Below are 17414 nucleotides of genomic sequence, written 5' to 3'. Positions count from 1 at the left end.
GCTCTTCGAATCATTATGAATTACGCTGGAAAATCATAATTGGTCCATTTTTAGGTGAACCTGAATTCTAAAGCGATAAGTTACACCCGCTAGAACTTCGTCGGGTGATTTTTAACCGAAGTCAACTGTCATTGAATATGTGCAGATTGAAGTATTCAACTTCATACAGGTACAAAATTTCTTCTTTTTTTCACAAGTAACCTTGAATTACAGAATCACTGCCGAAGCACATCGATTGAACATTTTTAAAACACGCAAACGCCTGGAACTCCTCCAAAAAAAGACGAATCCAATATTCAACGGTTTGTGAATAATAATGAAAAAAAAAAAAGCATTGTGCTAATAGACGTATCAAAAATTTGTTCAATTTTAGAGATGTAAGTTACTTGAAAAACATTGTCAAGTTCAAATTCAAAGTAGTCGAATTAATGTTCTTCGAGCAAAGATTCAATTCACTCGAAAAGCAAATCAAGCATCGATGATTCGAGTACGTGTAAAGGAAAAAATTGAAACGCCGACGAGGAGCGATATCTAAAACGGAAATCGCAGTGATTTTCCATTGTCCCGGTGCTATGGTAGCCTGGAAGGTGGAAGGCGGTGTTCGCACGAATGCAGCGTGGGCGTCGTAGGAGATTTTTCCCTCAAGGTACAGCAGCGCCTGACTCATACTCCACGACAATCCGAGTCACACTGCGGGTATGAAACCTACGTTGGAAACGCGACGTCGCTAAAGCGAAGCGTAACACATAAACACACACGTGTAACTGTTATCCCACTTATGTTGACGACACCGAACTTGTCTCCCTCTAATATAACTTGCGTCGGAAGCTTGTCCTACTTTTCTATGGGAACGAGATAAAAGGGTTTACCCGGCGTGTGTGAGCATAATTGCAGACAGTCGTTTCCTTATCGACGAAAGCATGTATCGACTCCGGAGAAAATTCGTGGGGGTCAAAAGAATCGAACGTTCGAAAATGTGAACACAGTCTTCGAAAGCGCATCTAAGCAGCGAGGCGATATTTGGTAGAAATCGATCGATCTGCCTACCCTAAGATATCGCTCTTAGCATTTTGAAGCGCAAATGTTTTTTCGCGGTCTAATTCTTTGAAACTGGGTATACATTTAGGGGTTCTCGATATCGATGTTTTTAAAAATGGGGTCAGATCTGAGAAATTGTCATATAGTTCAGAATTCTGAATCTAATACGAGCGAATGGGATCAATTTTTATACTTTCAGTCAACCATATTGGATCCACCATCTTGAATTTTTTTAATTTTGAGGGTGGATTCGTTTTAAGCGACCCTGAAAACCCCCGAGTAACAAGTTTCAAGCGAATCGGATCAATTTTTATATTGTCAGTCCGCCATATTGGATCCGTCATTTTGATACTTGACGTTTAATTTGTTTTCAGTGACCCCAAAACCCCAAGATTAACGAGTTCCACTTTTCTAGCCCCCATAACATTCCCAAAATCACATTTATTCTGTATAAACAAGTATTTTCAACACTTTGTTCATTTATGGTGCTCACTATACTCGTGGAATTATCATAGTCTCTCCTAAAACATCGACATCGACGACTTAGAATTCCAATTCTTAGTATATGACTCGCTGTGCCGCAAAGGGTTAAATCACCTTCCTTATTTAGCGCAGCATGCATATTTGCCAGCGAATGAACGGAATCAAGTAAATTGCCCGAGGACTTCGTCGTGTCCGATCGATTTATCGGTCAGCTTGTGTCGCTAGCGAGATTATGAAGTGGACTCGGCTATTTCGTCTACAGTAGGGACTCTCGGAGGACATCACTCGATGGGAGATGAGCTGTGCGGGACGCAAAGTTGGGGATAATACATCAAGAGCGACGGGATCGCGTGTTGCCTTTGCTCCTCGCACACGCCAAAGGGTCCGTTGGCCGGCGACTAGCGACATTCTTATGGGTCGCCGCATAATCTCCCACATCTCGCTAATCTCTTACAGCGTACTTGTAACCCGAACGACATACATCACCCATCCGTAAATCCACCATTAGACCCGGCACTTCGCAATGTTCGGTGTCCACAGTAAGTGTCTTTCACTGTTCACGTCGAAATACTTCCGCGATACTATTGCAAAAGGTAAAAAGGAATCATTTTTTGTCTACAGATATGTCGAATTCAACTGATGTACGTATACTGTTGTTTGAGGAAAAAAATTTCAATAGCTTTTAACCGATCGAACAAAACTATAGATAACATTGTAAGAAGAATGCACCATGTGGACTTCTATGGACTGTAACTTGGTGTCATATAAAACCGTACGATGTTGAATTTCCGCATGGGTCATAAAATTTGTTTTTTACTGGGACGATTCTTGGAGAGTTGATGATGCGAACGACGCTTTGCCAGCAGATGATCAACCAAAGTTGGATTTTACACGCAGTTAGTACCCCAGATGTAACATCGATGCCTATGTGCTAGCAAAGTGGTATAGTAGTCTATACGAGTGGAATTTCATCAGGAGTACATGTAACATTAAGTATGATGAACCCATCTTTTGACATGATTAGTAAACCAATTGAAATTAAAACTATGAGACCGCATTGTTCGTTATGTTTTCGAGTTGAACTTATTGGTGAGCGAGATAAGTTCTTATCGTTAATCTTTGAGATGCTGAGTTCTAGACCGAACGGTTTTATAAAAAGGGCATGCAATTGCGTGTCACTGTGAAGATATAACGATTTGAGAACGTGACTGTCTCCAAGGTAGAAGTAAAGGATGACCAGCCGGCGCATAAGTCAAAGTCAACGATATATGAAATAATGAGGGAGGCAATAGAGGATGTTGTCTTACTTCTCAGGCATATGGATTGTGGAAAAGCACTATAACTACCGTCGTTATATTATCTTAGGCAACGGAAAGGAACGCTGCTTGGCCTTGAGTGCAGGCATGTTGTAGGAATCAAGACATCTTTACGCTTAGAGACTCGCGTGTAAGACCTTTTCAACGTGTGCGTGTGCACACACTGCAGTTACGTGCTCATGGTACACCTGTAGTAACGCGATCGGCGTCGCAGCGTTGCTCCTCGTTGGGTTTACCGCTTGGTTGGAAATATTGTTGTTCAAGAATGTGTCGATCGTTAAAAAGAAACCGGAGTCAGTCGCGAGCCTTTCTGCTTGGTTGTAAAAAATTTCAAATTAACAAAACCGCGATTTGCTGCGCGTCTAATGCGGATGAGATAATAACTTAAATGGGAAATTGAAACTAGGTCCTACAGGCCATAACTCAACCTGGATTTTAATTCTATGACAGGAATAGATAATTGAGTCCACCTTTTTCCGGTCAAATGATCACACACACAGGTGCCGTGGTCTATTCGTGGCCTTCGATACTTCCAATTGACACAACGCAACTGGCGTTTAACGATCCGCTGCGAAGCATTATGCACTGAAAGAAAGGACACTTCCTTCAACTGAACAATACCTAATACCTCTCGATAGATGGAGATTTTCACCGATATGACAACTCGAGCGTATTTCCTGATTCAAAAAATCATACGGTTTTTCCACGCGACTAGCGTATACCGTAGCCCAGGGATTACCAGTGACAGATCCTACGCTCGCTAGTCATGGATATCAACACTTTCTCAAGTGGTGCGCAACCTTTCCCTGATCAAATTACCCGATTGTTCTGGGACTTCGCTAGCCCATAACAATACTGACGTATCCACGCCAATTAGCTCATTTTCAAGAATGACCTTACAAACCTCTATGGAACAGTGCCGAAACGGCAGATTGTTGCCAATACCTCGAGGTTGAATGGATTCCCATATTCTGTGCAACTAGGCCAGCGATAATTTGGAAGTACTACTAGCAGAGTGATTTCACGCTGCTGATCAGCGATGTCGTCGGCATATTTCGAGCAGCGATAAGTTTCGTAATATCGCGTAAGAAATTCACGTGTGTGTATTGCGTTGGGAAAGTGCGGCTAGACTGGCCTTTCACGCTACGATCTTACTGGACGTAAAAAGAAAGATGTAAAAACAGCGTAAGGTGTAACCGAGTACCTATAACGTTAAATGCCTATCATTGGGTGGTACCGATTATCAGTCTGTTACACAGACAAAGGTCCCCTTGTCAATTTCCAGCACCAAAAGTATTGGCTACCTCGTGTGACTCTTATAGACGGGCCATTAACCGGTCACGGTTGAAACGGAGCAGGTCTTTTTACCCTGGTTTCGTGTATACCCAGCGCCGGAGAAAGTCATTTCGTCATTTACTCGGCGTTGGCTGAAGCTGATTATGTTTCTGAGGTGATATACTTAACATCGCGCGATACCATCTTGTATCGTTTTCAATGTCAACGTGAAGCTCAACTAGGAAGGTGAAGAAGAAGAACAAGAAGAACAAGAATCAGCGGTGAAGAACAAATAAATGAAAGTCATCACTAAAACCTGACGCTAAAAGTGGGCCAATTCAACTTCTTATAAGTGAAACTAGATCGCCTTTTTCTTATTTTTCTTTTACTCTCGATCGCCGGTTGGGACGTAGTCCAGCTCATCGGAACGCCTAAATGCCGAAGCTTTTACAAAGCCAAGACGAAAATTGGCGAGGCAATTCTACAGCGAAGCAGAAAAGAAATGAAAGAATTTCTGCAACTGCATCGGGTGAGAAAGGCTACCGAGAAGATATAAAGATAACGTGTATTGTGCACATGTATAAAGGATGCGAGTGATTAGATACAGTTTCCATGTACCTGCTTCACAGTATCTACGTAGCTGTTGTTTATGCACTGACTATAGCACACCGATTCGCATCTCCAATGTTATTACATACGCATTTCTCGCGAGTGATGTATAAAATTACCATTTTGGTAATCCTTTCACTGTTCTATGTTATGCACGGACAGGATTTTCTACTAAACAAATGACAATCACCCATGTATAAAGCATTCCGCATAAAGACTTTATACCCGGGATGCTTTTGCAACATTTCATTTCGTATTCAGTTCATTCAGCTCTCAGTTGGTTCATCATCATAATTTCAAATTCGTGATTTTCATTGTATTCTTTCGGGAGGAAAAACGTATCGATTCTTCGCTGCGGACTGACGGCGAGCAGTCAGCTATTGATTGGTATTTCTTTCCCCTTCTTCGGTCTCTATAATTTTTTGTTCCGCATTCGGATGCAATCTCACGAGAACGTTGCGCAATATTTATGCATCCCTGAATCTCACCGTTGAAAACAGTGTGGCGAGAAAATGGCTAGATATGAAAGAGATAGCCGGCTTCAGTGTCTCCGAGTGGAAATGAAGAACATCTTTTATTCATATCAATCTGTTGCTTCTACCTATACGTTATTATACATCTATCCGAACGTATGAATTTCGTATTATCTAGTGCGTATTGTTTCTCTGTAACCGCGAAGCACTCTAAATTTATTAAAACCCCCCAAATAAATCACCATGATTTGAAATTGAACTTACTTGTTGGTTACCATCGTCGTTTTATAGCGGAATTCGAAAAAACCTCAACACCGCGTTTTAGTCACAAACGTTTGGGGTGAGAATCCGAATTATTTATGGGCATCATTCATTCGTATCTTATTTGCTGCACAATTTGCGATCTAGAAGAAATGATCCATGGACTTCAAGAAAATACTTCGTGATAAAAATTAAGAAGAAACCTTTTATTCAGACTTCTCAAAGTCAGTAATCTCGATTATTAACCATTCGTGATTACCGTCGTCTCGCGGTTGTCTTCCTTCAAGTGCTTTCGTGATTATATTATAGTCAAAGAATTGAAAAATTGGAGATAAAGAATGAATGGATTTGTAGGTTACTAAAATCTTGCAAGCACTGTATATCTAAGCAACCATAAAATGATAGAATTATCGATCATCGCCACTCGACTCGTATTTGACTTATCACCGGCACAAAGTGATGAATAATCGGGAACTGATGGGCGAAGAGTGTATTTGAAGCCAATTATTGACCACTTGTTAACCAGACGTTCACGAATATCCGCTGGCTTGTCAATTGATAGTTAACAAGGTAAAAGTTGACTGTAAATTAACTAGTCATCGTAAAACAATAATCATAAGAAACTTTAAAGTTTCCATGATCATCAGATTATTTTGATCCTTGTATTACAAACTACAGGGAGCTTTATATAATATCTGCTTTTCGTTTTTACTTCTGCTGGATGTCAACGTTTTTGAGAACATTCGTACACCTGGGGCATAGGTCAACAACACATTTCAAGCGAATGGTTACCGTCTTACTGATTCAAAGTAAACTTAATCAACGTTTAACTGGCCAAAAGGTTATAGTCGGCATCTCGACAAGACAGTGATCCGCCAGCGGCGAAGACTCTTTGGACATGGACAATGAACTTTTCTGCGATCGTATTGGATTCGGTAACCGCAATTCGAAGGACGTGTCTCAGCGGTACCGGGAATATCATCAGCTAATAAGATCACCGAATGGGTCATCCCAGGAGAGGTTTGTCATAACCTGGAGAAGTCGACGGCTGTAAATACAGTCCCTGGTGTATATTGTTATCGTGTATGAATATTTCGGGACGGAAGAAACAATATTGAGGAGTAAGAGCACAGTCGAGTTAAGTGACCAATCTAAACGACCGTCCATTTGGTGATTGGCATGCGTTAGCTAACCAACCACAAAAAGACGTCCCGGAGGGGATCGTAACCCGATCACGAAAGTCTAACGAGAAAGAATCAAAGTACCTGGTACAGTGTAGGAGCAAAACTTTCGGGCAGGAACCGCGCTAGATCGTGAATGGAAGTGATACTGCTGCTGCTGCTGCTGCTGTTCGACGTGGTGCTGAGGCTGCTGGAGCTGCGGCTGGTGGTGCTGAGGTGCGGCTGGAATCGCGACGGTTTGCTGCATCGGTCCCGGCTGCTGGAAGTGGGTCTGGTACTGTTGATGAACCTGGATTTGTGGGTGAACCGCCTCCCAGCGATGCTGTAGCCAGCAGGAACTTCCCGCCTCGGTCTCTGCCGCATAGTTTTGGGCACCACCCATGCCGTGCCAAGCCAGACTCTCTATCGTACCGGTTGATCCTTCTCTTTAATTCTACCAGGACTTTACTCCCAAATTTTTTCAGTCCAACGGCGAGTGTCTTATCCGTTCATGCGCATGCTCTAACGGAATCGCAAATTCAGACAATCAGCGTTTTCATTCCCATAACTGAAGAGGGTAGTGTGGAATTGAATTATTCGTTATCACTTTCACAACGGTTGAGAAAACACTTTTGAGAGTATTGTTCCGATGACGGCGCCAAAGCGGCGAATCGAAGAGAATGTTTATGGTTCTTCTTGTTTAATACATGAGTGAATTGAACTGTTCCGATAGAAATTTTCACCAATACCAAACCACGATATGTCACTGGCGGGGTACTCGGAGCGCGCTATTCAATCCTGAACCTGGAATCAGCGAGCCACAAGCGACGCGTCAAACTGGCAAAACGGGACGAAGTTGAAGAATTCACCTTTGATAAGAAATCATTGATACACAGGGTTACCGGAATATTTAACAATTACAATTATCCCATTGATGGCGGAATCGATGGCTGTCGCTCATTTGCAATGCCTCCTTGCCTCGAATCATAGCAAATGAACAGCCGATTCGTTATTACCTCGTAGGTAAAAAGTGATGTATTATTTAACTTTTCGTTTGTTTAGTAAATAATTTTTATCAAAATCAATTCGAATTTCACAATAATCAAGGAGATAGAATCGAAATTTATAAGGTGAAAGAGTTAAGCGGACATTTAAGTACATCGAACGATGAGTGTACCGGGGAATCTTTTTAAAAGGACCTGCTCTTAACGCACGCGATTCAAATTCCTTAATTTTGATTGGCTGACATCCGTACTCGAAACCTGAACCAGACTTTCGCTGACTAGATCAAATTCCTTAGAATCGACCAGTTGACACTCTGCCGACCGTACTGGTAACATTTGGTTACGCTCGTAAACTAGACGAGTTGCAATTGTCAAGAAGGTCCTTTCAAGAAGAATCCTGGGTAGGTACATTGCATGAATAATTCTGTGTCAAGCTAAAATGGTTGAGAACTTTAAATATCAGATTTCACTGTGAGATTTTATTCAAATCAATTCTTCCAGCGTAAAGATACACCCCCAAGCGCTGTTACTTATTTTTTTTTTTTTTTTTTGGTTCTTGAGTTTTTACTCACATTAATTTCGACCAATCGCTTATGGAACATTGTAAGTAGTGTCCGATCGACAAGTAATGACATTTTTTCCTCACAGCCGTGGATCTAGGCAAAAAATGTCCAAGATATGAAGTGGTCGTTTTCGTTCCAATTTTTTCACGAAAACGAATATGTCAAACTTTTGTCGTTAACGATGTTGGCGCGTTTTTTAATTTGCAAACAAATTTGGATATCCCTGGTTAAGAGAGGCCAAATGCTCCTGTCTCGGGATTTTCAAAAAAAATATTCGTCCAGTGGTTCGTGACTCAGTAATCCCCTCCCACCTTTCTGGGGGGTAAAATAATTATATTTCATGCATTCGATTATTTATCTTGAGACTTAATGCACGGATCGTTATAAGAAAAATCACAGGTATCCATTACCGAAAAACCTCCGATGAAAATTAATTTGTATGCGAGGTGCCACTCTGAAGGTTTCGAAAGAAAATCATAAAAGTTAAAAATCGTTGTATTTCAAAATTTTAGCCATATAACAAGAACTTTCCTTTTGTCATTACGTTGCTTCAGGTGTATTTCATCACCACTAATTATTTCAGATTTTTAACGGCTTTTGCGCTTTTTTGCCATTCTTTTTGCCTTACTATTTTCGACCATGTCCTGAGTAAAGGTTGTCTGGATATCGAGAATTTCTGTTTAATTAGCGATACATCTAAAATCTGGTCTCGCCAGCCTGAATACAAGAGCTGTAATTTGGTGAAATGTTGTACTTTAGGGCTAAAAGTAGAAGATCATAAGATTTTTTTATTCATTTTTTTTTTTCATTCACTTCATCAGCAACTCAAATTTGGATTTTTTAAATAAGATTTAATACTGTGATAATTATGATGACAATATATAGAGTTGAAAAAAGGTTCTATTTTTGTACAAAAGTCGTTAGTGACTGTATATCATTACGGAATGTCTTACTAATGGCAATTTCAGTCACCATTTTAAACGAAGATGCGAAAGAAATTGTTTTATACTCTTATCCATAATTCTATGAATATTTCTTTCAACTTAACATTTACAGTGGAAATGATAATTTCGTCGCGCAGGTTGAACTATTTTTTATATACACCTGAAGGCACGGAATGACAGAAGGAAAGTTTTTATTACACGTATTAGATTTCGAAATATAATGATTTTGAACTTTCGTGATATTTTTTCGGAACCTTCGAAGTGACCCCTCAAGCCCAAGTTGATTTACATAAGACGTCTCTTGCTAATAGAAATTCATGATTCTTTCCACAAGGATCCGTGAATCGAGTCGTGAGATAAAAAATCGAATGCGTGAAATGTCAGTTGTCTTCCCCCAGAGAGCACAAAGGGGGTTATTGAGTTATGAATCGCTGAACAAGAAAATAAAATATGAAATATTTTCACGAAATACTAGACGAGATGACAAAAATCTTGAGCTTCGGATAATCGAAAAACTCGGATAAAAAGGATTGAAAAAGTGACAATGTACTTTTGAGTGATAACGAATATTAATTATATTCTTCTCTATAGGCAAATAGACTTGTGTGTTTGCATCAACTCACATACGTTAAAAAAAAAAAACGACGAAAAATAAAAGTGTACACATGTGGTCAAGGAAAGCTGGTCACGGGAGCAAAGTTTGACTGCAACGAACATAAGTATCAATAGCTGAAAACAACCGATATTTTTGCCTATCACAGAGTAGACGATCTCGAATAAGCAAGAATTTACTGTATTGCGTAAACGGTTAGAAGAAAATCGAAATGAAGGTAGAAATAAAAAACATTGAATACAAAAATTGTTCATGCATAAAAAAAAAATGAGAAAAAACAATAAATATTTTCCATCACCTTTTTCGTAAAGTTCGAGTGAATGTGCAGAAATTTTTGGAAAGTTGAGAAAAAAAAAAAAAAAGAAATAACGCTTTAGAATATAGCTTACACTGGAAAAAGTGAATCTAGATTCCTCTCCCAAAAATTCGATATGACGATCAAATATCGAAGTTATCAAGATACCGAGTAAATTGTTCCGGTTTCATTCGTTCTTTGATTGGTCGGTATGTGGTGTCAGTTTGACAGTGAGTATGCAGTTATGCTTTCAAAGAATATAACCTTGTTTGGTTATCGTGATCGCGCCGAACTGGGTGTGAATAGTTTTTTCGAAAATCATTTCTTTTCTGGAAAAAAATTGAGATTTTTACCAGATTGAGATACGGTATGTTGAATTGCCAATTTATTTAAAAAAAAAAGGAAAGGAGAAGCCGAAAACAAACGCAAATGATACATTAACTCCAAGGAAATCATTTGCTCTAATTTTGCAAAAGTGCAAAAAAGCTGTGTTGATACGGCCAGCCTTATCAACAGAATCATCAGTAAACTGTTAAAATTAAAAAGTAGATACCGAGATATGTATTTTTCTTCTTCACCATAAGAAAAAAATAGAAAACTGCGAGGCGGAGGACCTTCCTATTAAAATTAAGAACTCATACTTGGAGAGAATGTTTTTGAGGTCTCTACCGACCAAGTTTTCGGAGTATAAAGTGAAAAAAAAAATATTCGATTTTTTTGGCCCACCCTAATTATATATATATATATGGGTCATTCCATGTCAAATCGACCAATGGTTGTACTCGACCTCTTTTGTTTTGGATAAAATTTGGTCAGAAGTTTTCATTCATCATGTAAAGAAGTTCTGTCAAAAGAAAAAAAATTAAAAAATTTTTTTTCAAAATTTATGCTACTTTTAAAATTCCACTATTTTTCCGGTTTTTTAAACTTATGCTTCAAAGATCTCGAAAACTATTATAATTACTCCAATGATCTGAGCTAGATTTTCAAGGGGATAATCGAAGCTACCAAAAGAAAATTTTTTTGTAATTTTTTTTCAAAAAATCGTTCTTTTGAAGAATTTTGAAATTTACAACATTGTAAAAATCGATGACCGCCATTAAATTTTTCGCTCCAATTTTTTTCTGGAGTACCTCTAACTGATCTTAGAAGATCCTGAAATTTTTGAGATGAGGTTTAATCAATTTTTTTCCTTTGGCAGAACTTCTTTATATGATGAATGAAAACTTCTGACCAAATTCCATCGAAAACAAAAGGGGTCGAGTACAACCATTGGTCGATTTGATATGGAATGACCCATACATATACATATATATTAATTTATTTTTTTTCGTATCATGGTCTAATTAATAATTTACCAATGAACAGCAAACTGCGTCCAGCAATTCCGCTATTGGCTGTTCTCGTCTTTTATCCGAAAGATTAATATCGTTTCGAAGAAATTTGGTTGGCAGTTTTTGTTACGAATACACTGAGTGAAATTTTTTGTTCCGGTTACCGCTCAGTCTTTAACTATTTTCACTTTTTACCACAATTGAAAAATATAGTTCTAGGTACAAAATGAAAATTAGTTTTGTAGCTGTTACCGAAATGTCTAGTATTCGTTACTATTTTTTCTCATTACGATCACTGTTACTATATTTTCTTGTGACTGTTGCGAAAATTTAATGCTTGTGCAACAATAGATTGACGTTAAAGCCTTGTTTAACTAAAAAAGTGGAGTAAACCTCACAAACTGATTTTGCGTTGCAATTACTAAAAAAGGATCGTCAATAGCGCAAAATGGTTACGCGTACCTCGTTTTTCGTAATTCCAACAATATTCAAACATTTTTTTCAACGATATCTGTTTCACTGAATTTTTCTAGTTTCTATAAGAAATGAAATTTTTCTCAGTGTAGAGGAGTAAACATCACATCACCTTAATATCCTTATTTAGTTTTCAGTACTAAGTTTTATGAACAATGATCGATTGGACCACGATACCAAATAAATAAACTAATATATATGTAAAATACATATATATATATATATATATATAACATATAATATATAATATATATATATATATAATTAGGGTGTGTCATTTTAGGGCAATATTTTTTTTTTTTGCTCATCACCCGAAAAGTCTTTAGTTCGCATCTAAAAACAAATTTTTGCGCAAAGGGAGCGCTGTCAAAAAATATTTAGAGGTAGCTCAACGGCATTGAAGTTTTCCCATTTGATTAACATGGGAAAATTTTTTTTTTTTTCACTATTATTGGTTCTCTCAAGTCTGATTAAATCGTACGGTATTTTCGCTACAGGGTTTTATAGAAATTGGAATTCTCTACAAAAAACGTCTTATTATATATATATATATATATATATATATTTTTTAAGACAGGATTTGTTTCTCAATATTTGTCACAAATTTTCCGAGTAGCACCTTTCATAAAAAAGAAGTAAAAAAATTAACCACCCAAGGGTACACCCATACCTTGTTTTACGGCCTTGATAGAATGGACATGAGCGTTACGGCGCCGACAGACTGGCCCTAGTAGTATAAAAAATTCAAGTGAAGGCTGAAGCTCAATTGATTCTGAACACCTTTGACTCAACTGAGAATCACCCGTATTTAAAAATTGATCTCGTTTTTCATTTTGCACCAGTATTTGCCAACACGAGAAATCGGAGATTCGCAGACCCAGGAAAATTAACAAAGGAAACAAGAACGGAACATTAATTCAACAATGAAAAAAGGTTTCAGTCTCCGACGCAAGTGCGAGGATTTTTCAAAACGAGTTATGGAGCAAGTAGGCTGAAGTTGAGATTCTTAGGTCACCTTCGCAAATCAACAATATTCCCGTCTTTCGCATTTGTAGAAACGGGTTTTTTTTTTTTAATGAATATCCATTTTTTCATTCCGCGTGATTCGACGAGTTTTTGTTCTCCGTGTGAAAATCAACACTTACATCGTTGTGCTGAATCGAGGCCATTTTTTAAATACAGGTTTTGGTGATTATTGTACTTTTATGATTATTACTGCTAACGATATCTCAGAAATTTGACTGTATCTCGACGCTCTACTTAAACCCCCCGAGACTCGTCAAGCGGTCAAAATATGCTGCGATATTAAAAGGAAAACGTGTTTACGGCAAGAGCAAATCGCATAAGGCGTGACGAAATCCTGGAGGGAGTCTGAAGCCAGAATATTTGTAATGAGTGAGCAAAGTAATAAAAAAAAAGTAAGCGATCGCCACAGAAAGGGAGAGACAGAAAAACGAAGAAGTACAAAGAAACAACGATGTTTAACAATATGTATGCGATGTTTATATACATATATCATATGTATATTAGGGTGTTTCGGAAAAAAATTGTTTGCGGTTTTCCACCATGGGAACCCTTAAAAAATTGGTTCAGGTTGAAAGAAATATTCGGTGACAAGATGCGCGTTTTACGTTACGCGGAAGATCGCGCTCGTTTTATTTTCCTCATTGTTGCACATTTTTTTAAAAATTTCTCAAGAAACACGTTGCGTCACCTCAATTATCATTTCTTTCCTAACATTCATATTCAACCCAAAGATCACGATACAAAACACAACGATACATCGTCCTGGAATCTTATTCTTCTAAATTAAAAGTGCATCTCGAATTATAACTAGTTTACGAGTTTGAATTATTGGTGAAAAAGCGGCCAAATACACTTTTCAAACATCAACTGGAGACTCGGTATTACAAGTGTGAGTCTTTTTCGTGACGTAAATTGAGGTTATGATTGATTTAAGCAATAAAAAAATATATATATATATATATATCATTCACGATACCTACTTCAAAAATGTATAAAATTAAAAAATCAACCGATTGTGAGCGCGATCTTCCACACGACGTAGAATGCTCATTTTTTGACATAAACTTTCTTTCAACCCGAACAAAACTTTTCATGGGATGCCATGGTGAAAAGTCGCAAATTGGTTTTTTCCGAAACACCCTAATGTATAAATTCGACAGACACATATAGATTAAAAAATATACGCCCCCAAAATAAAATTTTCGACGCATTTTGGAACCCGTTTCGAGATCCAACAACAGGGTAGTTTTGAAACGCACGATACCCATACGGTTTTTTTTTTTTTACACGAGTTCCGGATTACGCCGAGACGTTTTGCCCATTTTCTTTTAACGAATTTTTTTTTTTTTTTTATTTATTTTTTTTCTTTCCATTCAATTCTTTGCTTTCATTTCCATTGTAACAATACTAATGCGAACCTACGATATTTTGTTTATTGATGTCTACTGTGTGTTTTTCTCTAAATATTCGCATACGTGCGTGTCCGTCTTTTTCTTTCTTTCTTTCTTTCTTTTTTTTTTTTTTTTCTCTTTTTTCGGTTACTCTTGTTTTCCAGAGAACATCGAACGACGAACTTTCAGCCCGGTCTCAAATTATTATTTTATCGGTACGGTTTTATCAATTGTAAGTATAATCAAGAGGTTTAGCAAAAATTCTCGAGAACTTGGTGCCGTGCGAGACTTCGGATAACTGAGCCCGGCAAGCCGCCCAGAGGGGTTGTGCGTTTTACCGGAGTGGGGTGATCGGCAGGGTGCAGTAGCGCCAAGACACGTGCACCGCGAGGCACGTTCCTCGGGCACGTGTTTCCTACGGGTAACCGCCCCTCCCGCCCCATCCGCCCCACGCGACAGCCGCCTTTGCGATGATCGGCTGACTCGGGTGCTGGACGGATAATCGATACTCTTTATCAATTTTATCGCGAGAGGGGCGGGATTGAAGTTCCGAAAGCGCCAGATTCCGAATTATTTGATGGCGAAAACTCGAATGAAACGAGAAAGTTTCGAACGGTCGGAAACCCGTCGCGACGGCTCAAAGTTACCGAAAGGTGAGAATCCGAAAGTTCAAGTCACGATAGAGCAAAGTTCCGAAAGGTAAAGTTCCGATGGAGCAAAATTCCGAAATGTAAAGTTTATTCGACGAGTAGGTGTGAATAATTAGAATAAACGAAAATACAGAATTACCAGAATTCCGAACGTAAATATATTGAAAATCCAAAACAAAATGGTGGGATTTCATCAAGCCAGAAATTCACAGAACTGGAAATCTTCGATCATTCCGAATTTCGATGCTCCGGATTTTTAAATTTTCTTATCTTTGCTTTTTCGGAACTTCGACTTGTCAGAGTTATGCCTTTTCGGCATTTTGACATTTCGGAACTTTGTGCGTTGGGATTCGAACCATTCGAAACTTGGATTTCTTTAAGCCTTGCTACCTAAAAATTCGGAATTTGGGGCTTTCGAATTTCTTCAAATTCGGAATTTCAAACCCGCCCCCTTTGATTACGATGAATATTTTTTTAATCAATCTACTTGCTAGCTATACAAAAATCTCATTGAAGTTACCAAAGTAACGACATTGTTAATTTGGCTCACCTTAGTAGACAGGTCTAAAAACTTCCCGTATACGTTCCCATCTTGAACCCTTGGTAAAACATTTTTGTTTTCTTTAATCTTGTTATTTAAATAACTCGAAAGTTACCCGACTGATGAATTCCAAAATTCAATCATTTCAAAACTGAGAAAAGTCCCATCGATTGGGTCCAAAATCGTCCTAAACCTAATCCATTCATTTGTTCTTAAGTTTTGTACATAACCAGACGTCCATCCGGTACTGTTCGGAGGTAATAGAGGTGAATTTTTCAAAGACTACAACTACAAATTTATTTTTTGAGGTTTTCAGAATAACCGTTTGCAGCTTGGAGATTTCCCTTCAAAATGCTTTTTTTTAAACGTTTGTGGCGATTTTGTCTCACCACGTTATCCAATACGAAAGGAAATAGTGTCCGAAAAAATTTGAATCCACGTAACAAGTAAAGAAACCACCCTACAGAATTAAAAAAAAGGAGAATAATCCTCTGAATGTCACCTTTCTGAATCTTTCTTCAAAAATCACCTTCGACGTCACTGGCAGATTTGAAAACTTTTCAAAGATGGTAAAATTCGGCAATCTAAATTTAAACCTTACCGCGACACAGATATCGTAAAAATGACGATCATGTTTTCCCGTCTCACCATCTTAAAGAATAGAGATTTTCCTTTAAAGCCCTGCTCTTAAATTTGTCCTATGTTCTTTAATACCAAAGACAGACTCAAGACAAAGAGGATTTTTTCTCTTGTTATGTGGGATCAAAGTTTTTTGGACACTATTATTTTAGGTCTGTTAACTTGGCGAGAAAAAATTGCAGTCAAAATTGAGGAAAAGTATTTCGAAGGGGAAACTCCAAGCTACAAAACGGTCATTTTGGAAATCTATAAAAAAAAAACTGTACATCGCGTATGACCGTGCGAAGTCGAAGGCTCACTTTACAAATTTGACATGAGTAACTGAGAAGTATGATTACTCGAGAAAAAATGCGTATTGGCTAAATCTGGAAAATGTTGCTTAAAAAATCCAGTGTATCCAGTCGATTTTACTCTATGATGCGTCACGTTTGTTAAAAGACCATTTTCTACAAGTTCACTGGATCTTTGTTTTTTAACATGTTGGCATCGTTAAATATTTGCTTTTACAACATTGCCCTGATATTGATTGTGCTCGACTAATGCATTATTGAATCGGATACTGAATAAAAAGAATCCATCCATGAATTTGTGAAAAATAATTTTCCGGGTAAAATAAATTATCGTCGAGTGAAGTCGGACGAATCTATTAGACTCATTTTGAAGCGTTTTGAAAAAAAGCTTCGATATTCCAGCTTTTGTTTTTATAATTTCAATGTTTTACATCTTTGTGTTTTTAAAGAAATATTCAGCGTAATCTTTGAAAATCCGTGGAGTTTCCCGAAACCTTTGGAAATTCTTGAAATTTCGCGAAATTATTGATGCCCATGAAATTCTTGGAAATCGCATGAAACCTTGAGAAATTACTGAAATTTCGGAAAATCCTTGAAACTGCATGAAACTTTTGGAAATCCCAAAAAATATGTTGAAGTTCCTGCAAGTTGAAGGAATTCTTGATATCATGCGAAATCTTGTAAAACCCTTCAAAATTCTTCGAGGTTTTACGAAATGTCTGAAATCTGGTGATATGATTTCAAATCGAAATCTTTAAAATCGTATGAAATTTTCTGGAAAACGTAGGACTTTTGATAGCCTCCTGAAATTCTTTGAAATCCTGTTTCATCACGTATCATTTGCAATCTCTGCTGAACAAATGTTCGGAATCACGTGGAATTATTTGAAAGCTAACTGCAATGATCAAATCTACCCTAGACGCAAATTAATAAGTGGTTGTTCAACCCTCGTGTGGAATCAGTTACGCAACTTGTTTATTCTGCCCGAAGATAAAATTTCTCATTCATCGTCTGCTCATTTTCATTAAACTACAT

The 17414-nt window shown here is 37.9% G+C and overlaps 1 protein-coding gene across 15 annotated transcripts in view; it reads right to left on the bottom strand.

Moving 5' to 3' along the window:
• LOC124223834 (PAR-domain protein 1) overlaps nucleotides 1–17414 on the bottom strand; it is a 236833-nt gene that overhangs the window by 106900 nt on the left and 112519 nt on the right. For 2 of the 15 annotated variants that reach the window (XM_046636138.2, XM_069137866.1), the window contains exon 1: nucleotides 6721–7469. The exons of 3 other annotated variants lie outside the window; for them this stretch is intronic. In XM_046636138.2, coding sequence (XP_046492094.1) covers nucleotides 6721–7018 — 298 coding nt within the window. In that variant the 5' untranslated portion in view covers nucleotides 7019–7469. Of the gene's footprint in view, nucleotides 1–6720; nucleotides 7485–14290; nucleotides 14619–17414 lie in introns of those variants that run through there. 10 more of the 15 variants (XM_069137867.1, XM_046636142.2, XM_046636140.2 and 7 more) reach the window with 9 other exon arrangements.

This window comes from Neodiprion pinetum, chromosome 7, assembly GCF_021155775.2.
Source record: "Neodiprion pinetum isolate iyNeoPine1 chromosome 7, iyNeoPine1.2, whole genome shotgun sequence".
Taxonomy (NCBI): domain Eukaryota; kingdom Metazoa; phylum Arthropoda; class Insecta; order Hymenoptera; family Diprionidae; genus Neodiprion; species Neodiprion pinetum.
This window is presented reverse-complemented; position numbering and strand designations above follow the sequence as displayed.